A 17,781-nucleotide genomic window follows, 5' to 3' on the forward strand; every position below is an offset into this window, starting at 1 on the left:
TAATTTCGTATACTGTAAACTGGGGTTACTTTGAACACAGAGGAAACTTTGAACATTTTTTCAGAAAATCATATTTAGGTTTCTACATGCTGCACTTGTTATAGATGGAGGTAAATTATCATAAAAATCATTCTCATACCAAATTTACCTCCATCGAACAAGTGTAGCATCTAGAAACCTAAATATGATTTTCTAAAAAAAATGTTCAAAGTAACCCCAGTTTACGGTAATTTTATTCTTAATTTATAAAATATCACGTTTTTAAGATTGATAGTAATCTAATATTGTTTACATTTCGACTGAACGTGAATGTCATTTGATGAAGACTGGATAGAACTGAGAAAATTCTCTGCAGCATCGGGACTTGAACTCGGGTTTTCAGCTCTACGTGCTGATGCTTTATCCACTAAGCCACACCGGATTTCAGTTCCAATGCCAGATCGAATCCTCGCAGTTTAAGTTCTACCTTTCAGTTTACCCTTTGATGGCATATCCTCATGTACTGTGTCACAGAATATGTGACAGTGGCACAATGTTCAACACACTATGTACAGAGGTGCACTCATTACGAGTGACCGGGAATGCCATTGCTAATGGCCTGGCATCCACATACCCATACACAAGAGTAACAAATGACTGCTTTAGTGTACCGGTACATATCAGACAAAGTAAATAACGACTGTTAGTTCTGTAGAGCAAATGGAAACAGTTAAACATAGTCAAGCATGATTCGTAATTCGAGTTTGCACTCAGGCGTGGGTTCGAATCTTGCTTGGACTGATTACGTGGTTTGTTTTGTTTCTCCCGCCCAAGGATTTCCCCAACAGTATTTAAGGCAAATGTTAGGTTGTCCCATGGCAAATATTCGGACTCAACTCATCACATACCAGTTTGGTATTACTAATCCAACAAACGTTAAATAACGTCGTAGTTGCTACACCGTTGTTAAATAATTAATCAATGAAAAACAGAATTCAGATCCAATGGGAGATGAACAACCCAGTGGAAGAAGTGCAACAAACAGGGAATTTTTAAGCAAGAAAAAGCGAGATGTGAAATAGACGCAATACACTAGTGTTTCCTAAACATCGAGGAACCCGATTTTCAAAGTACACAATTATTTCAATTGGGAAGCAGGATCCAACCAATCTTTGTTCGATGTTGCAAAGTTCAAGATCGCGTAACTCAGTCTCTCAGTGAGATAGGTATGAGGAGATTGCAATCTTACAACGTCATCAAGTCTATTCTCCATCCCTGCCTTTTACACCATGGATTATATTTATCCATGTTTACACTCTATGCTTGGCCAGAGGCCGTAAATTAAAGTTTCAAGTAATTTAGTGCTTGAAATATTTGAAGACTTGAAGTAAATAAGGTTCCAAGTGCCATTTTCTTGAAAATTGTTTTTTACTGGAGTAACAATGTATGTGGGGTGCAAGAAGTATGTAATGAAGTGCATTCTATAATCTCTCTCACTCAAATCCTATCCTCATCTTCCCATAATGAATACTGTTTTTAACAAACGAGACTCTGGGGACCGAGTCACAGTGGTATGTATAACTGTTCCATCAAGCATGGAGGAAATGCCATTTCAGCATGTTGATCTGCCATGGCATGCATAGGCCTAAGCGTCCCCTAAGCAGTGTTGCCACGACCTACTCACGAAAATCAGGAGAAAATCATCGAAAAAAAAACAGGAGATTATAGTAGATTAATTAAACATGAATTTTCTCTTTGTATTGTAATATTAATTACAAAACAGTGTACTGTAAGATAGATGATACTGTTGTATTACAATATAGCACATCCATAACCAATGAAATTGAACAATTTTGCTAAATATAGTTACTGTCATCTCTACTCAGCATATGTAACTAAGTCATGAATTTTGTTTTTACACAATAATGTCTTATTGACAATGTTTCGCATTAATGTATTAAACAGGAATTTTTCGTGTATTCACAAAATATTTTCGATGCAACAAGATTTATTTTAAAGGTATTTACATACAGTATTGCACTAGCTGCGACTATAACAGACGAAAAATTATCCTCTTTCTTGCTTTTACTTAACTATCCTTTAAACTGTTCATCATTTTCCCACTCTGATTTATAAAATTCTAGGAGTATTTACTTTCCTTTCTTGCTGGGACACTTTCACTCATTTTAAAAGATCACTGTGCAATATACTGGGGGTGTTATAGCGAAGAAGAAGAGTGCTAAAAAGTGAGTGCAGAAAAGTTAGGGGTGGCAAAAGTGTAAGAAAAGGAACAGAGAAGAAAGTGTTAGTGTAAGAAGATAGGGTAAGAGTGTAATAAGATAAACTATCAAACAATGAATACAATGATATCTGAACAAATGTGAAGTGGAATGAGAGAGAAATTGGAAGTGTAATTTAAGTGAATCAGATATTTGATGTTTTTCAATGTTTTAGATTGGGAGTAGTAGCAGGGGTACTATAACTGTAGGAGTATTATCGAAATAAATATATGGATAGGGGTAATAAAATAGGAAATTTAGGAATGGAAGGGAAACAGTCTAGGTAGGAGGGAGAGAATAGAAGAGGATAGAGGGGGAAGGACATATAGCAATTCAGTCATAATAGAACATTAGAAAGCAATCAAGAAATTCTCGGCAAAGAATACCTTAATAGAAAAGAGTTATATGTATTAAAGGGATGGTGGATCGAAAAACAGAAATGTGAAGGTCCACCATAACTGTGAATTGTAAAGTTGAATGACAAATAAATATCAATATCAATATCAATATCAATATACTGGGTGTTCATTTCAAAGTGTGTCATGACGTCATTGTTGTTGGGTCACCGATTTGAAGCGAGTTTCAGCTTATATGTTAGAGAAGTTGCTTATTATTTAAGGCGTTCTTCAATCTGAACTTGAGAACGTGTACGGTATAACTTGAACGTCATAGCAACAGATGGCGGTCTGTACAGTCTGTGTGCTACCATAACCTCTTTCGAACTGTGTTTTGCGCCGGCAAGTCGTACATAGGGTATTTGTTATCATCGGTTGCGTACGGTAACATTCCACAACACAAATCAAATGCTCCATGTCCATGTTGACCATCGAAGTTAATGTCAACAAATACGTAAGTAATCATCTTAACCCTCTCCCCATATCCCGACAGTACGTATTTCTAAACAGTTCACATTCCTGCCACTACCGGCGTTACTGTACGTATCGGTACGTACTCTTCAGAATGAACGCCGTACTTGCTAGGCAACTTCTCTGCCTCTTAGGTTATACACCTCAGCGGAAGTGTAGGAAGATTGAATTCTCTAGGCTCATCAGCTAGCCACATGACAGCATACAGCGAGCCATGACACATTTTGAACTGAACACCCTGTATGTAACACAAGAACGCCCATTACCTACATTTCACTCTCTCACTGTTACACGTGCACACAGTCAGAAACAAACTTCACTACTGAATAAGTTTCGTTCTTGCTCTGTTCCCCGGGTCCCCAAAACAATAATGAAATAACTTAATTTTGTCGTCGTTTTGCAAAAGGAGACATGTCCAAAATAACGAAGTGTTGGAAAATCGCAAAAAAAAAAAATCATAACAGATTTAAAATATTAAAATGTTCATGGACCCTGAATGTTTGTATGTATCCATAATGATCTAATTAGAAAAAAAATATACGAACATTTTAATTTAACTTATAGTTTTTGCGATTTTCGAACACTTCATTTTCGACTTGTCCCCTTTTGCAAATCAACGACTGTTATCACATGCTTACGTTGCATGACTTGTGTATAAGATGCAAAAATAAGACATGGTGACAATATATGTGTACTAAAGTAATGAGTTGAAAATCCGGGCATAAAACTAGATGACTGCAGCATGCCAAAAAGGCAGGAGAAATTCGGACTTTTGACAAAAAAAAATCAGTAGAGCAGTAGATTCAATGAAAAAACAGGAAATCTCATGCTAAATCAGTAGGTATGGCAACACTGCCCTAAGCCTAAGTGATAAAATGATGGTAGAATTGTCTGACAATCCTCCAGCTAAATCAAATGGACCTGCTAACAGTTTGGGGTTTGCGTGTAGGTGATATAGCTGCCATAATCAGTGGCGGCTGGTTGACTGACGCAAGTGAGGCCAGGCCTCAGTCACTTGGCTTAATTGAAATCAAATTATGTGTTTTTATATAATATATTAGTTATTTGAATGAAGCATATATCACTATAGAAGTATTTGAAAACTTTGTGATGTATATAGACCTCTTATGCAGTAAAATTTATTCCTGAGGCCATAATCGCTCGTGCCGGATTTGGCTTCTGCATTTCGTATGTTTTCGCAGGCTTTGAGGTTGCATTTCAAACGTTGTAGCTGAGGCACAATTCATCTGGCCTCGTGGCCTGGTCAGCTTTCACTCCTCTCATCCCTGGATCGGCCTCAAGGGTGGAATGGGGTGGGTAGAGCAGTGATGACTTGTCTTCCTAAATAGGCCGTAAATAACATAAAAATTCCCGCTGTTTAGCAGATAGATACCCACACTGTTCTCTCCCCTCATGTCTTAGCTTATGACTTAAGCGAAGGTGTTGTACTATTATACTTCGTAGTACAGTAGTGAGTCTGGTCCAATGTTGTTATATGTTTCGGGAAAATATAAACAGAAATAGATGCGAGAAATAATGATGATGTAGTTAATTCATTGTTAGATTGTCCTTTTTCGAGAAGAAATAATATTGAAAGAAAGAAAGTTTTAAATAAGGAGAGAGCCTACCAAGGTACCTATGCCATCGCTGACAATTTTTTCTGACAGATAATCTTAAAACGCGAGTTTCTATTGCATCCTGATAGGGCAACATAAATGGTTAAGTGGTAATGTGGTGCAAAATAAACTAAAAAAATAAACCTTGTTTGTTGCTGTCAAAGAAAAAAAAATAAAGAGGAAAGAAAGAAAGAACAATGTGTCTACTGAAAGCTTCAGCGATCTGAAAAATATTTCCAGGGGAATTTCAACAAATGCTTCTTCAGCTGAGCAGAATATGGATTGCTTCATCACACTCAAACAATCACTGAAACACTCACAGCATAACAACTTATTTGGTGAGTGACATTATTATTTTTCATTAATAATGATGATGATGATGATGATGATGATAATAATAATAATAATAATAATAATAATAATAATAATATAAAAGTACTAATTAATATCATGAATAAACATTTACTATTGGAGGCACTTAAACTAGTTGCATCTGATCTCAATGAGGATTTCGGTTACCAGCCGCTACTGGCCATAACATAAAGATATGGTACCTACATTAAAATAGTTGTGTTTTATGCTACATCACTTCGTATATTGGAGAGTTCTATTGCCAAGAACTCAGAATTAGTTAATAACAACAATTTATGTACCTAGCACTATAACATAAATAGGAATCAAAGTCCAGTCTCATTCCTTTATTGTTTTATTACGTGTCCATCAATGTGTGTGCTTATAGTCTCAACATATACAGAGTGTTTAAAAAATACGGGGCATAATTTCAGGTATGTATTTCCCACATGTAGACAATCAAAATAGTTCATTACAACATGTGTCTGGAAATGCTCCATTTCCGAGTTATGGCCTTCACAACATTGAAATTCACCAGAACGTCTTTCAAATTGTACAAATTTTGGCCACTCGAGTGCAATTACGAGGGCTGTAAAAAAGACAAGTTTCCCTGAGGCCGTTTGAACCCTGCCCTAAATGAAAGGACTCACAAGCAAACATTCTCATGGGGGCAGATAAAAAAGTTATTTTTTTTTTCTTTCACATGTTAATAATGGCAAAACAAGTGCTTGCACAAATTTTGGCCATTCGAGTGCAATTACGAGGACTGTAAAAAAAAAATAAGTTTCCTTGAGGCCGTTTGAACCCTGCCCTAAATGAAAGAACTCACGAGCAAACATTCTCATGGATAAAAAAGTTATTTTTTTCTTTCACAATGTTAATAATGGCAAAACAAGTGCTTGTACAAATTTTGGCCACTTGAGCGAAGGGCTGTAAAAAAAAAAAAAGATTTCCTGAGGTTGTTTACAGAAAGAAAAAATTTCATTGAAATATTTATTGGAACAGATACAGCAATTGTTGAGATATTTTTCAGCTTATTCCCCACAGGAATGGAGACATTTATCATACCGTACCATGGGATCAACTTTCGTATCCCTGTGTCGTAGAAGTCTGCTGCCTGGGATTGAAACCAGTGTGTGACAGTCGTCTGCATCTCTCTGTTGATCCCATGGTATGACAAATGTCTCAATTCCAATGGGGAATATGTTGAAAAATAGCTCAACACTTTTATTTGTTCCAATAAATTTTTCTTATTTCTTTACGGTCCTCGTAATTACGTTTAAAATTTGTACAAGCACTTGTTTTGACATTATTAACATGATGGACGAAAAAGACAACTTTTTTTATCTGCCCCCATGAGAATGTTTGCTTGTCAGATTTAATGGAAGTTTCTTGCCTATATCAAAATTAAACTGTGCTAGTCATTATTTTACTATTATCCTATCCCTAGGAGCAGTAGTGGATTTCAAACTTTTGCTGCTATAGTCTATAAACCATATACTGTACGTCCTTTTCCTGAAGTAATCACAGATTCTAAATTGAAAAATTTCTAGGGAGCTAAGACGATTTTAAAATGATTAAATGAAAACTATGTTTACTACTTAAATGTACTTATTTAATAACAATTGTACAAATAAACTTGTTTTTAAAATTGTTTGACATCATTGAAAATAAAAGAATATATATCTTAATTCATTAAGAGCTTTTTTAAGATGTTTTATTTATAGTAGGTCTATATTTAAATATTATAAGGATAAATATATATTGCAGTCTATAATTAAATAATAAAGAACCACAGGAATATACATACATTTATGCATCAGGTGAGATACAGGTATGGCTTAGAATATACTATGGTCAAAAGATCTAAATTATCACTTTTTGATATCTTGACTTTTGACTAGCAAATTAATCCTAATATTTCATGTTCCCAACAATTCTGATGCAATCAATGTTAAGAGTAGCCAGAGCATAAAGTTTACCCATATGCATTTTTGAATGTAAATACTTCTTAACTCTCTGTAAACAAGAGAAGCCACGTAGAACTTGAAGCTTTCCCAACATTGGATGTGGAATAATTCTTCTCGGGTTGTCAGCCAGGTGAGTTGAATAGAATCAACTGTCAAACTTACCTGACTGAAAACTCGAGAATTATTGCAAGAAAAGTTACGTGGCCGGTTTTTGGGTGATAATGGGGGGGGGGGGGGGGGACACACTTCTCCTCCTGTAAATCATTACACTGGTTCTCGGGATTCCATAATCATCTAGACGATCATTGCAAAACTGGATGTTATAATGGAAGTAAAACACCCTTTAAAACATTTCTGCCTCTAAAATTTTCTGTTCTAGCTGTAGCATGTCTGCTGACACCTACTTTACGTCATTGTAAAAAATTTTCACTCCTGGAGACAAGTCGCTTGAAACTAAAGGCCCATTTTCTTGTAATAAGTTATGTCACTTGTGGTACCATGTAAACACAAATGTAAGTGGTTTTCCATGTGATACGTCTTGCTTTATTCTCTATTTAATGTGCATCGATGTTTTCTGCACAATAGGTACGGAAGTAAGCTTAGTGGATGTACGGATTGTGTATATACATGAATATCACATAAAATACACTACAGTACAGTGTTAAAGAAAATATATACCAATAGTATTGTATTTTATTATCTACTTCAATTCCGAGCATAGACATTGCACTTAATCATTGGGATTTCTTTAACTCTCATGTCACTTTTTTTAACTTCACTAATAACTATTGAAATTATAGCTGGTGAACCAGAAGCTAAACAAAAAATATTCTCAGACAGAATCCACGTACTTGTTTAACAAGATTCTGCAATAGACCTATTAAATTTTAATTTGTATATGAAACTCCAGAAATTTCTGTCTCAGAAAAACAGTATACCAGTATTAAAAATCAAATAAAGAGGTTATTTCTTTTCCCTTGTGGTTGATAATATAGTAGTTGCAGAGGAATCCTGGTGGGAAGCATTCTCTAAACATGTTGTGTCCAGTTATTATGGCAACTTTGAATTTAGATGAACTACAAATGCAGCCTATTTTGGAACAAATCTCCAACATTTAATTTCAATAATGTCATTTCCAAGTCAATCATAAGTTACTTTTCACCATAGTAATTAAGAAAGTTTGTAACAGGAATAAAATCTACTCAAAGATGTTTACAATACATTCAAGGTTTCAATAATTCGGAAAAAGTATCCTATGTAGAAATGGACATGTCAAAATTGGACTTCGGGATGTCTATCCTCTCTGTATGAATTTGTCTTTTTGAATGTCTGTTGTAACTTTCTTATTGTCCTTTGAAAAATGGCAAGTTTGAGGAGAAGATAAGAAAAATGTAGGTAGCCACAAAGGAGAAATTCAAGCCAAATATACGTCAGTGGATTTACTAGTACTGGTAGTAGATAAACCTAAACCAGAATATTTCTAGTGGGTGCAAAATTAATGCAGAAAAGTTTGGAAATTATGTACCGGTACCTACGAGAACAGCACAAATGTTTGTTGAAAAATATCCTTGGTACCCAATGCCACCAACTATACATAAAGTTCTAATACAGGGCCAAATAGTGATTGCAAATGCTCCGCTTCCAATAGGACAACTCAGTTAAAACTAATGAAGATGTATTTAACATCTTACCCTTATACACGTAATATCAAGTTACAGAGAACAACTGAGAAAAATGTTGAAAATCTTAACTAATAATAATCATAAATAATCTATCCTGGACTGTCTAGAAATTGAAAGCCTATTTGCAGAACAATTGAATATCTCAGGAGGTATACATGAATTTGAATCTTAGATAGAAGAAATTTTTTAAGTAAATAAATTCCCAACAGTTAAATCAAGATTAGTGTTCATAATTACAACCTGATTGCATCACAACACAATGTTATCTGGTGGTGCTTATATTCTAAGGTTCAATGTTCGTGAAGGAATATCTTCTGTGTTTATGTGAAGAAAGTCCAAACACTGTTGCATTTGCATTATTTGAAAGGATGAAGTGTAAATTAAGATTACATATTAGGCTACCTACTAGTACCTACTCTAGGCTCTAATCTGAATTATTATCAGAGATCTCTTTGGCAATATATTGTTGCAATGTCTGTAACTATTAGGCTACATTAATTTTGTATATACCAATAATAGTTTAGCAAGTACATGCCAGTAATTGGATACAGGCTGGTTTTACTTAGATTGTTGTTATTGTTTAGTCAACTGTCCGAAGACAGGTCTGTATCTCACAAGTGATACCGAGAAAGCACCATTTATGAGGCAATGCCAGGAGATAGTTTTTTTTTAATTAAAACTATACTGTATGGAACATATGGGATTATGGTTAAATAAACTGTACAATTTAATTAGGAGTTAATAATCATAGTTTGTTAGAACATTATAACATCCACTAAATGAAACGCTATTTGCTAAAATGCTTAGGCTATTTACAGTATGTAGACTATTTGTTTTTAAATTTAGTTGATTTGATTAACCATGCATTTTTGCTAATTAATATTCGATTAAAATTAGTTTGAGCAGCATAACAAATTATTAAATACATAAAATTTATTTATGTCAGGTTATCATGCAAATTGCACCATTGTGCATCAAATATGAAAAAATGGCAAGACAGAAGTACAGAATAGGGTTTTTTCATAATTTCAGCTGGATCACTGTCTTCTCGATCTATTAGATCAAGAGGACTGCGGTGCACAGTGGCTGGATGTGATCACTGCTTACTAGATTCCATGAGCCCGTTGATCGAATCTCATTTGCAATAAATAAATAAATAAATAAATGTATTTAATTCCCGGGTTCCCTAAGTTGGTTCTGTGCTGGGAAATTTTAATGTGTTGCGTTTTGGTAAGAAGGATTGTTAAAGTTAGTGATTTTTGTTTAGAGATATTTAGTTTTGGAACGTGGCCACTATTTTACCACATTAATTGAAAACGACGTTCCTTGTATGATCGCACGGAACATAATTAGACTATAATAATACTGTGGTTGATAATAATCAGCGGAAACATATATTAAGATTTGCGTGTTTTCTTTCTCATTTGTGAAGTTATAGTTTCATTGATCTATTACGAAAATTTTCCTGTCCTCTAACATTAATTATGGTGCTGAAAGATAACAATTAGATCTAGGCCTATCTATTTCTTTCTGGAGTGCATTCTTTTTTAGGCCTACAAAGATAAATAGACTTAGTGCAATTTTCATGTAATTTTCCAATAACATGATGAGTTCCCATGGAGATGGTCGAACAGTAACCCCAGTTAGGTGAAAATTACATAATTATGCAGGTGTGATGGATGTTGTTGAAGTGGACCTTCACTCCAGGGAGGAATCTGTGACAAGGCCTGCTTCGAGCTATAATGCGAAAGACTCTCCTCCTACAGTGAAGTGTGAGGTTGAGGTAAGTAGACCTACATTCACGCCAAGGACTAAAAAACTTCACTGAGCAGTTTACAAGTCTGTATAGATCTTTTACAAAAATATTGTTACGGTAATGAATTGAACAATAGAAAAATTAAGAGATTTGAACCTTCAATAGGGGAGGGGGGAATATAAAAACATAGTGTGTGTGTGTGTGTGTGTGTGTGGTGAGCTTGTAGGGGAAAAGTGGAAAGGGGTTGTGGGCGGAGCTTAGCGTTCGCTGTTTTACGATTTACCCAATAGAAACATTAGAAAGGAAGATATTAAGAACAGCTGCTGGTTATAATATTATAGGCTTACGATACGTATATACGATAAAAGAAGTTTCACTAAAAAATGTATTATACCTCTACTCTAAACAGCAGGATTTTTTGTTAATTATTAGAAAAACAACCTTTTTACATTCAGAGATTACAGTCTAGTATTTTTATGTTGAATCCATTGTGTAACTACTATTTGGCGCAAATGAACATAATTAAAATTAATCGTTAATAAGTTATTGAAGAGAAGTCGTTGTACTTATGCCATTTTTACGTTATCATCATTACGCAAATGTTTTCTGTAGTGTGTGCTGACTTCTGTGAGCGAAATTAGTTTAGTTTTTATTCCTGAGTTAGACTTATGACTAGGGACCGGATTTTGATGTAATATTAAGGTGTGAAATATGTACATATTTATGTAAGAAAAATAAGCTGAATATGTACCAGAATATGTAAAATTATGAAAATATTAATTTAATATCAAAATCTGGCAGGTATAGGATAGGTAAGACTCCAGTTGTGATTTCATAGAGCATTCGACTTTTTTACCGCACACTTGACACATTACTATTTTTACATCTGTATTGAAAGCTTCATCCATCGCAATCCATGATTTTATTTTTGTCGTTAGGGTTGAAGATACAGGGGTCATTTTAGTTAGTTAAAAGCAGTAGATAAACTCACTTGCACTTTATACTGTAAGTACTGAAACTAGATAACTGAGGGAAATAAATGACACAACAGTACTGCAAGCACTGTTTCGCTGTACTGGATTAGGAGAAAATAGGAGGAGATGTGGGACATACGCATTTTAGCTGCTCCCTGTAAGAAAGAAAGTACCTACTAAAATCTCAAAATATAGACATTTACAAACTGTTGTTTCACATTCCTGTCTCATTCAGAAGAGTAGGATTATTCCAGCCGAGAACCATACTTTCTAATTGCTCGGAAAATCCCATTTCCGTATAGGTTTACTAGATTTAAAATAAAGAAGTCAAGCAATAACCTGAAAACCTATTTATTTTAATCTTTCAACATATTTCCAGTTTGTTCCTTTACTTCAGCTTCTTTTCAAAAGTCGGCTACTTTATTGCGGCTCATGCCAGACTTGACACGGGTTTTCTCTGGAAGGATTAGGAAGAGGGTGGGTAAGGTTGCAAATTGCATGGGAACGGCTTGTTAAGATGTGTGCAGAACAATTACAGTTAGAGACAAATCATATCATCCTCGTCCCACTCCACCGCATGAAGGCAACGCTACTTTCTGAGTGATTTTTACAATACAAGGAAGTTGTATGAGAAAGGTTGCCTTTTGTTCACTCATATTTACAGTGGGTGGTATGGGGTGAGTGCCTCTATTACTTTCTGGAACTACGAATGTTATGTTTCGTCCCGAAATATGTCCTTTCTTGCATAGGTAAAAAAACTTTTTAAATCTGTGTATTCCAAATTGTAAACTTCTCCAGCAGGTTTTTTTTTTTTTTTTTTTTTTTTTTTTTTTTTTTTTTTTTTTCCTTTTAGAGAAGTAAAAATGAATAAAACCTCTAAATATGTAGATTTATGTAATACCAAGCCATAATATATAATGTGGTGTAAATATGTAAAAATAGGTATTATCAAATTTTAATATATTAATGGTAATTACAAGATTCGCAAAGATTTGTTATTTATATACGGTTAGGTTGAAAGGAATATAATATGTAATTACATAAAAATCCGGTCTCTACTTATGACCCGTTCACACTTAACGCAGTAAGTGGTAAGTGCATTGTAGCAGAATCGAGGAAACTGTGAAAAAATGAGGCGTAGCCGAGTTTTACGCCGAGTTTTTTTCTGTTTCCGAAATTCTTTCGCTTCGTTTTTTTTTGTTTCCGAGATTCTGTTACGCACTTAATGCATGTGTATTGCATATTATTTTTTGGACGATGGTCATTTAAGTAAATTTGTTTTTAAGTATGGATATTGCATTAATTTGTTTGATAAGTTTGATGCCCACGGAATAGCACCAGGACTGAAGTCCGAGAACTCACTAACCCGCGGCAGGTTGTAACGTAAAGAAATGCGACACCATACCAATACAAGTTAGTTAGTAATATTGCATTTCCATTAGAAAAGTATAAACAACGAAACATATAGGCCTACGTTAAAATATTACAAACTTACATTTGCTCTCAATTCTGTTAGCAACAGTGTCCTCTGTTCTCCTTGGCAGTTTTTGTATTGTGCCGCATGGTGGGAGTCGTAGTGGTGTTTCCAACCTGTTTTTCTTGTTTCTTACAAACTAAACAACATGCATCACCTCCATGTTTCTGACTGAGAAACATTAAAGTCCATTCTCCTTTAATTTTGGTATATGGTTGTTTGTAAGCTCGAAGAGTCATCTCTAACGCAGTCTGTATACCCCTTGCAACATTGAGCAAGCTACTTGAGCAGTTGAAGGCTGGGATGGAATTGAAAGAGTAGATCAGACGGAACGCAGGTCTTTAATATTCAACAATGCTACAGAAATGCTCGCCGCGCAGCGCAAACCTAAAGGGCTACGTTTGGGCATGCTGTCCTATAAGAAAGTTTTGGACGTCGTTGTCTAGCAATATGGAAATGATTTTGTTTTAGTGTAAATAGTCAGTTATTTATAACGGTACAAACAGTCATTGTTGTTTTTTTGGTAATGAAATTTGTGTTAATTTGATCACTATAGCCCATGAGTTTAATTAGAAGTTTTGTAATTATTTAAAGATTATGGCAGAAGAATTGGTTGACGATTTAGTGGATGAAGAGACTGAAGAAGCGTGGAGGAACGGTTGTGCGAAGTTAATACCGGAAAAAAAAAACATGAAAATGTGTTATTATGAGGTATTTCTTATAACTAAAGCCACCGTTTCTGGCGTGTGAAATAAGTAGTGGGAACGTTGAGAGCGAGTGTCTTATCTTTGTCGCATTGTATGGGAGAGAAAGCTTATAACTATGATTGGCAGACTGCTGACGTGACTTCTGTTTAGGAGGGGCCACCCTGTCTCAGCCGAAGTGGCAACAAATGCCACTGACTGGGCAAAGTACTCAAGGACATGCCCTAGAAGCGCAAAGTGCGAGTATCTTGTCTTTTCCGCAGTCTGTGGGCAATAAGACTGACAACAAACACTGTGATTGGCAGATTGCTTACGTGACGTGACGTGTATTTGGGTGGTACCGTTCTCAGCTACATTGGCTCCGGTAACATTTAATAATTGTACCCAGGTCGATAGCATTTAAGTGTGTTTAAATGCGTCAGTCTCATGTCGTAGATTTACTGGCATATAAAAGAACTCCTGAGGGACAAAATTCTGGCACACTGGCGACGCTGATATAACCTCAGCAGTTGCGAGCGTCATTAAATAAACCATAATTTTAGTTTTTAATAATTGTACGACTTGTAATATCACCTTAAATTTTTCTAAATCAAGGCTCCATTTATTTCTACTTACCGCACTAGTGTATAACCAGGGAATTGCGGTATTGTCAACTTATGAAGCATGTAAACAATAACGGTAAATAGGGGGAAAAAAGGCATGATAGTCCAGAAATGTATTTAAGTGAGGCAGTGGCGTACGCAGAATTTTGTCATATTCATGAATATCCTCATAAAATCTTTCAAACGTAATTTTTTCAGAGCCATCCATTTTTTAACAAATTTTAACTTCTGTTTAATTTTTGTACAATAAAAAATGCTTGTCATTATTACACTTAAACAGTAATTATATATATATATATATATATATATATATATATATATATATATATATAAAGTCAACAGTTAATTATATTATGATAGGTAGGCGGTTGGTCTCTCTATAACAAAGATAATATTGTTATAATTCGAACGTGCACAACACCAAGCACAGGGATTATATTGCAGGAGGGTAGGACTATGCCTTATGTCGATGTAGATTTTGTTACTCTAACAGTGAGAAATTTGAGAAGGGAAAATGATTACATATAAAAAAATACTCAAATCTAAATAAGTCATTTTTTTTTTAATTCAAGGGTTCATCGGGGAGAATAATTTTCGACGGCGCCTCAGAATCAGAAGTTGTCGGGTAGACGTTCGTGTTTTCCGTTTGCAGCTGAATTGACAAACAACAGCCAATTGTCTTTTATGTAGCCTATCTATGCATCTTAACCAGCTAATTTAAAGGTTAGGAATTAAAATGGATTGTGAAAAACTGATTTGTTGGGGAAATAGCCATTTCTTTATGACAAAAGCCAGAAATACTATGGTAAAAATAACCTAGGCTACGTGATAATGTCTGGAGGGAAATAAGTAACACACTAGGAAACATTACAGGTGAGAAAATAGTTTTAATCCGGTTTGTTAGCCACACCTCATCGCTCTAATGAGAGCAAACTAGAGAAAATATTAGCGCAGCGCGACGACATACCGCCCGCGACGCGTAAGTGTGAACAAGCCATTAGTGTTAGTGGAAGCTATAGGAGAAAGTTTTTTGGATGATTTTGGAACTTGCAGTGGATGTTCGACGTCGGTCGTAGAATTATTTAGATTGTGAAACGACGTAAGTATTTATTTAGAAGAGATTATATTGAACCGCTACTATCCTGGCCATCGAGACCGTCTGCACCATTTCTTCAAGGCTATTTAAGGCTGGTCCACAATAAACCGGAACGGAAACGACAACGAGAACGGAAATATTGTTAAAATGTATTTAAGTGTGAGCATTCACAATTAACGAGAAGCTTGCGGAAGCCCGGGAACGGGAACGTGAAAGTTAATTGTGAATGCTCACATTTAAATAATTTATTTTTACAATACTTCCGTTCTCGTTCTAGTTGTCGGTTCCGTTCCCGATTTATTGTGAATCAGCCTTTACCGGCGTATTGTATTCGCCGCTGCACAATTAAAACATAAGTTTAAAATATGGTTGAAACTGCGATCTCGCTACGCAGCAAACAAGGAACTGACATACAGTACGCGTATGATTTATGTTGCATTATTTAATGATAAAATGAAACTGAGAGATGGTATAACTTCAAAAATGTGTATCTGGAAAAATAAATAGGCGAGTTTTCACGAGGTCGAGTATCGACGACATGTTAGGTTTGATTTATTTAGACTTTCGGCACGTCTTGCATAGACTATACGTTCGAGGATCAGTGACAGGTTATGTTTTGTTTGTTTAGGCTTTTGTTTGGCTTGGATGAGACGTACTGTTTTTGATAACGAGTTTTCGTAAGATTTAGGATCAGGGACAGTTTAGGTTTGGTTTGCTCAGGCTTTTGTTATTCCTTGCTTTACTTTATTTTTTATTAATTCCGACGTATTTTCATGTATTAAAAACAATGGAAACATTATTTTATTTTTTGGCAGAAACGACCATAGAAAAAGTTAGGATTTTTGTCAGTCTTGCTCTTACTGCCTTTACGAAAAGTCGAAAAACGCAGAAATAAAGTTTTAAAACTCATTTTAAGCATGTGACGGTGGATACAACACAACTTGTACTAAATTATTTGGTAATTATTATGTTACCAGTCGTGACAATGCCGATAAAATATAAAAATTAGGTACCTTTTCGAAGTAATGTCTGTTTGAGAGCATTTGTTTATTGTTAAGAGGTGGCGGTCAAGCAGTAAAACGTCTGTCTTTGTATTTATTTGATTTTTAAGATTTCACGTGTTTTGGGGTAGGTGCGACGATTATCTGCTTCTTGTAAGTCAATTTTTTGATATGTTAAGATTCTATGTAAGGATTAAGTTTTTGTTCTACAGAATTATCTGTATTTTTATAGTATTATAGTCATTTGGTCTGTGATCACTAGGACCAGGATTTATATGCACAAAAAGTCTTATATATATATATATATATATATATATATATATATATATATATATATATATATATATATGCAAAATCAAACCAGAAATATGGCAAAACATGCAAAATAAATTTAACATATCAAGTATCGGTAACAATAATTGTCAAAAGTTCCAGATAGGGCCTACAACACTATGCGCATTGCTTGCAATATGGGAACACATGTTTAAACCTTTTTGCCTACATTCTCGTACAATGTGATTCTCGACTAAGAGTCCGTCCATATTTTGTTTCCATAATAACTACTATACATTTGAAATGATTTGTTAGAAAAAAAAAAAGATTGTTTCCAACAAGATAAATTTTAACATATTCAATTTTATTAATTCCACATTTGTGCAAGTTTCTTTCTCGTTTCCGATTTACATTGTATTCGTAACTATCAAAATGCAAATTATGATATTTAAATAAATAGGTACTTACATGTTTTTCAGAAAAATCGCAGAACACGATCGTTCCGTCTGTCCCCAAGCCTTCTTTATTTGTTACCCATTGCTTCAGGGTGTTCTGGAACAATGATTTTGTAGGTGGCATCGCGAATTCACACAAACCACACATAATTGTCCCTGGACTGATGTTGTTAAGCTTTCTCTCTCAAGTAAGAATATTTGTATATTAACCGAGAACAAACGTGTATGTTACGTTTCGCGCGTATTGAGAAAAACGGCATCATAGTTGATTGTTGTCGGCAGAGTGAATACACTTCATATGAGACTAGAATATACTTTTGTTTAGAGAAAATATTATACTGAAAAAAATTCAAAGTTTGCATATACTGTAAATATGGCGATTTGTGCAACAAAATCCTGAAAATATGTGCCTATATAAGTAGCCTATAATTGTAAGCGTTTGTGAAAAGTAAGCTATTCTGTATTTTTTACTTAGAGATTATTCATTTTTACCCTTTTTTAATATTGGAGTTTGTATTATTTCCTGAGGTTTAGAAATTTTAACTGTGTTTTCCGCCATTTTTCAGTAATTTTGGTTTCTGAAAAATGGGCTTTTGACCACTTTTAAAGAAAAAGCAAACAGGCCTCATTACAGTCTATTGTTTTACAAATTATTTTAATTTTTACGTTTTTCGACTTTTCGTGAATGTGATGAGAGCAAGAG

The 17,781-nt window shown here is 34.8% G+C and overlaps 1 protein-coding gene across 10 annotated transcripts in view; it reads left to right on the top strand.

The window, feature by feature from the left end:
• Positions 1-9,841: 9,841 nt before the first annotated feature.
• Positions 9,842-17,781, top strand: part of LOC138694360 (zinc finger protein 45-like) — a 53,343-nt gene continuing 45,403 nt past the window's right edge. For 5 of the 10 annotated variants that reach the window (XM_069818016.1, XM_069818022.1, XM_069818021.1 and 2 more), the window contains exon 1: positions 9,842-10,526. In XM_069818016.1, the coding sequence (XP_069674117.1) occupies positions 10,419-10,526 (108 nt within the window). In that variant the 5' untranslated portion in view covers positions 9,842-10,418. The remainder of the gene's footprint in view (positions 10,527-17,781) is intronic. The other 5 variants (XM_069818013.1, XM_069818015.1, XM_069818014.1 and 2 more) reach the window with 4 other exon arrangements.

Source organism: Periplaneta americana, chromosome 2 (genome assembly GCF_040183065.1).
Source record: "Periplaneta americana isolate PAMFEO1 chromosome 2, P.americana_PAMFEO1_priV1, whole genome shotgun sequence".
NCBI lineage: Eukaryota > Metazoa > Arthropoda > Insecta > Blattodea > Blattidae > Periplaneta > Periplaneta americana.